The sequence below is a fragment of the Urocitellus parryii genome, chromosome 14 (assembly GCF_045843805.1).
Source record: "Urocitellus parryii isolate mUroPar1 chromosome 14, mUroPar1.hap1, whole genome shotgun sequence".
In the NCBI taxonomy this organism is placed as follows: domain Eukaryota; kingdom Metazoa; phylum Chordata; class Mammalia; order Rodentia; family Sciuridae; genus Urocitellus; species Urocitellus parryii.
Genome location: NC_135544.1, coordinates 19,496,203 through 19,502,202, shown reverse-complemented (window position 1 = coordinate 19,502,202; position 6,000 = coordinate 19,496,203). Strand labels below are relative to the sequence as shown.

Sequence of the window (6,000 nt, the reverse complement as noted above, 5' to 3'; positions counted from 1 at the left end):
CATCCTTCCCAGATAAAGTGACTCATTATCTGTGCATAATCAATTGGGGAAAACCTGTATTATCAAGAGGGGATAGAATATGGGGTATAAATGAAATGATTCACATTCCAATTGTGTCACATTCACATACCATGGGTTCCCTGGTGAATCAAAAACTGTACAATTCAGTCGGTGTTTTCTCTTTGATTATCTTAGGTTTCTGTTTGTGCTCTCATGCCAAATATATTCTATTTTCATTACAACTTTAATCTTTGGCTGATGAGAGTTCTTTTTAAATGTTCCCATTCCAGTTTTGTACATAACCGAGGTTGCAAATGGAATTTATAATAGCAAAACAGGAATTATAAATCTGAGCTAAGGTTGAGATGAGGAAAATTAAGCATTCCAACCTGGGGCCCACTAACGCTTCTATAATTCTCTTCTATTCCCTTGCTTTGTCATCTGTTGGATGGGTGTGCAATAACAGTTCTCTCTTATGTTGCTTAATGGAAGGAAACCCATTTCATGCATTTGTTTTTTTGGAGAAGGCTTACAATTATAGTATTTTAAATCTGAATGTATACCTAGGGGGTGGGGCAATTACTTGTTGTTATGTAATTTCTAATGATAGCATTGTTTAAAATCGCAGATTACAGAATAGGAAACATAGGTGCAATTTCAGAAGGCTAAAAAATAAGTCAGAGCTGAAATATGAAGGGCCTGAATGCCATCCAAAAGAATTTGCATTTTACTCTATAGGACCCATTATTTGGTGAAATTATTTTCACAGAGCATTTGTGCTAGAGGATGTTATTATGCTCAAGGCAAGCTCAGTTAAATACATTTGGGTTTACTTATAATAGGCCTTAAATATGCTTATGTGCATTGTGATTCTACAAGAGGGGGTTTTTATTCTCTTTCTCAAACTAAAGAATGCAACATGGTAATAGACGTATAACAAATGTGACAAATGTTCCAGTTTGACATGGCAATGTTGGAGATGAAGAAAAGCTAGCTGTTATTATTATTTCAAAATTTTCTATGTAACAGGAAAGGAAAAATGAGGCTTGCCCTAACTTGTTCTTCCTAGGCTGCAACTGGTCCATCTTTCCCCCTTACTCCCAAACTGAGCATTCCCAGCTCATTTTTAAGAATTCCCTCCCCCACAAATTTCAACTGTTGAGTTAGACTTTCTGTTCTTTAACCAAATATATATATACATATATATATATATATACACATATATATACATACATATATATATATATCTACCTGTGCATTCTTTTTTTGGGGGCCAATAATAAACAAGTACATTCATGTTCCTGGCTAATTTATACTTTGACTATTTCTTCACTGGATTACCTCCAGTTTTTGCCCATTCAATCAAAGATCAGTTTATATATAGAGGAACTCTTGGTATCTAGGATTAGGAAGGAAATAGAAAGGAAAACTGAAATACTGACACTATTCTGCATAGGAATGTGTGATGAGAAAAGGAGACCAAGACAATACGACGGTCCAAAATATTTGTCTGGCTTGTAAGTTAGTTACCTGTTCCATGCTGGTGTTATTTCATTGTTCTGCCAACAACTACAACCCAATAATTTAGAAAGGCTGTTTGTACGGCTCCCAGTATAATGTTGTTTTGGGTGTATCCTGTGGTCATGTCAATGCATTTTCCTCTCAGATTATTTGGATGTTTACAGAAAATTCCTCAAATAGCTCAGTGGGCATCAACGTGAGCCAGAAAAATTATTTAAAAGCCTCTCCAATAATCCTGCAAACTCTCCCTTCTATGTGAGATAGTGGGGTTCCACACTGATGCCAGCAAGTAAAAGAGAAGGAAGCAGAAGGACACTCTTTGATCCAGGGTTAACAATGAAGAGAATTTTAAAAGTTCTTCAGCTAGATGGGTAAAATCTAGAATCAAGCCAGTGGAGGCTGACCAAACACTTACAAATACGTTGTCTATATTTGTACTTATTTATGACTTGCATTTCCTTTTGAGGACAATTCTAAAGATGAACAAGATTTTTACATGGTCAGGATATTTACATTAGTTTGGCTCTTTAATGGCCTCCCATCGCTCCCTCCCCTCCAATCCAAAGGCAAAAGCTGAATTTAAGGGTTTTTCATATGGGTATCCCAAAGAGAGCTTATCAGCCATAGGTTAAATATTTATGCACAAAGTGATTTTTGATGCATAGAATTCTTGTACTCTACAGATGAAGAGCAAAAATATTGCTTTTATCAGTGGATTTTATTTACAGCTCTGTCAAAATTATGTGAAAATAATTCTCTCCCAAGAATCATTCTAGACATCTTTCTATACAAATTGGAGTGAGTTTGTGTGTGTGTGGTGTGTGTGTATTTGAGAGAGAGAGAGAGAGAGAGAGAGAGAGAGAGAGAGAGAGAGAGAGAGAGAGAGAGAGAGAGATTGGTCATACAGATTAGCTCAAAAGCTATTCTGGCACAATCTGATAAACTGAATTGCATGTAATGACCTTTAAATAGTAGGCTACTACCCAGAAAGAGATGACTTCAAGCTCAAATTTCTCATAGCAAGGCCTGGATTAAAGATGTGACAACAGACTTCAGAGAGAGGGAAAATCCATTCATCATAAAAAGGCCATTAAGCTCCAGGTGTAAGAACATCTTTGACTCAGAATCTTTTATTTCCACCAAGAAAACCACTTATGCTCTTGGTTTAATGTCCTAATTTGAAAAATGGAAGACACACTAAATTAAATTTTAATTTATACTGCACTTCTATGTCTGCTTTCTTTGTTTCTCTAATGCAAAATATGCACCAAATGATACAAATCATATGTATCATTTCCATCAGAGAATCTCACCCACCAAAACAGCAATGATGCAATCTTATTTTGAAGCCAAAAGATAGAAATATTAATAATTTGCAGATGCACTTTGAAAATAATCCTTGAAATTTCTTCAAAACAACATCATTTTAGGTTACAGCACAATAGCTGATGGAAAAGAGAACTCCAAAACAAATGACATTCATGACTATTTTAGTTAATTTTTTAGTGGGAAAATAACACAAAATTGGATTTTCACGCAGGATTACAGTGGTCCTAGAAATAAAAAGGTTTTTCAATTTCTCCTCATTAAGGAAGTGAGACCATATTCCTGGGTCAATTTGTTTTTGTTTGTCCTGTCTCTAGTTCTGTCTTGATTATCTTTATATCTCAGAATCCATGACATGGATTTAAAAATCTTTTTTATTTTCTTTGGGTGGTTCTGGGAATTGAACCCAGGGTCTCATGCATGCTAGGCAAATGTTCTATGATGATCTACATCCTCTAGCTCTCCAAGGTTAAATTCAATAGATGCAGTGATCCCACAATACCTAGACTATTCATTTCGCTGTAAAGTGGAAGAAATTCAACCTTTAGTAATAGGAGTTAGTTCTACCTAAAATCACTAATGTAACTAATAGAATGCGGTCATCTTCAATAAGATCAATGCCCAGATATTGTTTTTTAAAAATCCAACAACATATCCCAGTTATAACCCCTGACCAAGACCAAATAACTGGCAACTTCGCAATCTATTTCTCCTCAGAGCTAAAATAATACAGTGCTTCAACTAGTCTCTCCTAGTTTCACTTCAAAAGAAAAGGAAGTTTCCCTTTGAAGAGTCCCTATAACACTACCTGTTTCTCTTTTCCTTGTCTCTCAATTTTCTGAAGACTTTAAGTAGAAGTCAGGCCTTGACAATAAAATATCCCATCATGTTTCAATATTCTGTTCATCTGAGAAACACAATAGGTTTCCTTGTTATCTTACACATAGATCTAAATTATTACCTGAGAACCAGAATTTACCCTCTTACTTTATAAAAATACTGTTTTTAAAGGTTTACTTAACAGCAGAATCTTTTAAAATCAATATGTAATACTGAAAACTAATCTACATATATTCTCATAAGAATTTCATCGTTGGGGGGGAAATAAAATCTAAACTGTACTGAAGTGCATCTTCTATTGCTTTTTCAGATCTTTTTATATACACTTAAGCACAAATATCCTGTGTCAATTGCTTTAGGTGCAAGGTGTTGTGCTTACCCAAAGATTTAAAAGATTATCAGTTCATAGTATTTATGGAGCAAAGCATATGTGGGTTTAAAAATGATAAAATTGGATGCAAATGTAGGTAACCATACATAACTTAGTGAAAAGATTGTGGTTCATCTTTTGGAGAAGTTGTCTCTAAAACAATCCAATTAATCACAACTTTCCTTTTTCTCTGCAATAATACACCAGTTGCCATGATCATTTCCGGAGCTCAGAATACGGAGCTCGGTCACGTTCTCCTGCAGCAGGTCACAGAGCTCACCTTCACGAAACACATGGTAGTAGCGCATAAAGGCTCTGGAATCCAAAATGTCAGGCTGTTGTTCTTGGACAGAAATTGTGTCATCTGGGTTGGAATCTGTAGAGTCGACGGTAGAAATCCTTCTCAATATTTTACGGGCAGAAGGGTTGCCTTCCTCTAAGCTACCTGCAGTCACATGATTCTCATTGGTATTGGTGCTGTCCAGAAGGTTCCCCTCTCCATTTCTCTGATTTTCTCCTTGATGGTCTCCATTTAAGTGCTTTGAAGTACCTGAAGCTCTCAGCCACTCCAAGTGTTTTTGAGAAGTTTCTACAAACACTTCCTCATCTAAGCTTGATGCTTTCGTTGAAAATGGCTCTTGGTGATCCAAGTCTAAACTGGAATGTCGAGAAGGCTGGATGGATACAGTGCTATTGGCCCAAACTTCTGTGGTTTTCAAGGGTCTCACTTTTTCAATTTGCTTCCGCAGAGTGGACTCATCCAAAGATCTGGAGAAAAACCAGGAACGAAAAGATCTTCCTAATGTGTTATAGATGCCATTTTCTTCCTCACCTTCCTTTGAAGTGTTTCCACAACAGGTCCTAGCCATAACAGGTTCATAGTCCACGCTGTGGGACCGTTTGGAATCACATCGCTCTTTAAAACACATGGAACAGCCATACTCAGGGCAAGGGGGGTGGCAGGGATGGCTTGTTTCTGGATGTCCACACTGCCTCTTTCTCCCGGACTGGCTGGATTCTGAGAAGGGCTGGGAACAGAAGTCCCTGTTCCAAGGAACGAGCACATCTTGCTTCTCAAAATGTCGGTTCTTTTGTTCCATTGCCCAAACATAAATCATCATCTGTCCTCCGGGAACTAAAACCCTGGCCATTTCTTTTATTGCTCGGATTCTTCTTTGTTTTGTAGAAAAGTGGTGTATAACTGAAAAAGAGAAAACGAGATCTCAATGTGTGTATACACACATAAACACACACACTTAACATACATACATAATAGGTTTGCACATAACAATGATGAAATTTTGACATATAGTAAAACCTCCTTCTTTCCTACATGGGAGGAGAGACGGAAGAAAAAGCATAGGTTTTGGGAGACATAATTTTTGCTTTGGCTTCTGTACCTATTAGGCAGCTAATCTTGGGCCAGTTATTTAAGTACAATCGATTTTAAGTTTCTTAAATCATAACAAGAAGCCTAGAATAAATAACCTCTGAGATCCCATTCCAAAATCCTGTGAATTTTGTTAACCAGAGGGTCAGGTCTGAACTACTAAAATTGTAAGGAATACTAAGTTAGGTAAATGTTTTCTGGTAGGATTTTATAAAATGACTCACTGCTTTAATGAATGATTGTACTTCTATAGCAATAAAAAAATCAACATCACTAATTATTAGTGTCAATAAAATTAATAAAGCAAACAAAAATCAAGAAAAATGTTAAAGATTGCTTTTCTGTCTAAATAATATCAAAGATACGTCAGCCTACCACAAGTCCAAATGATTACATGTTTTTTAAAATGCTAATATACTATAATTGTGTGTAGTTAAAAACTAAATTGATAGATTATCATTTTGCTTCCAATCCCTTCAAAATGAGGCTCAAGAAAAACTGCCTTTATCTAGGCTTATTTTTATCCCAAATATGTAGAAAGTGTTAGTCTGTT

General features: G+C 36.1%; 1 protein-coding gene across 2 annotated transcripts in view; it reads right to left on the bottom strand.

Annotated features, from left to right (window-relative positions):
* Positions 1-4,118: 4,118 nt before the first annotated feature.
* Positions 4,119-6,000, bottom strand: part of Trmt9b (tRNA methyltransferase 9B (putative)) — a 54,436-nt gene continuing 52,554 nt past the window's right edge. For both annotated transcript variants that reach the window (XM_026402913.2, XM_077792679.1), the window contains one exon: positions 4,119-5,258. In XM_026402913.2, coding sequence (XP_026258698.2) covers positions 4,225-5,258 — 1,034 coding nt within the window. In that variant the 3' untranslated portion in view covers positions 4,119-4,224. The remainder of the gene's footprint in view (positions 5,259-6,000) is intronic.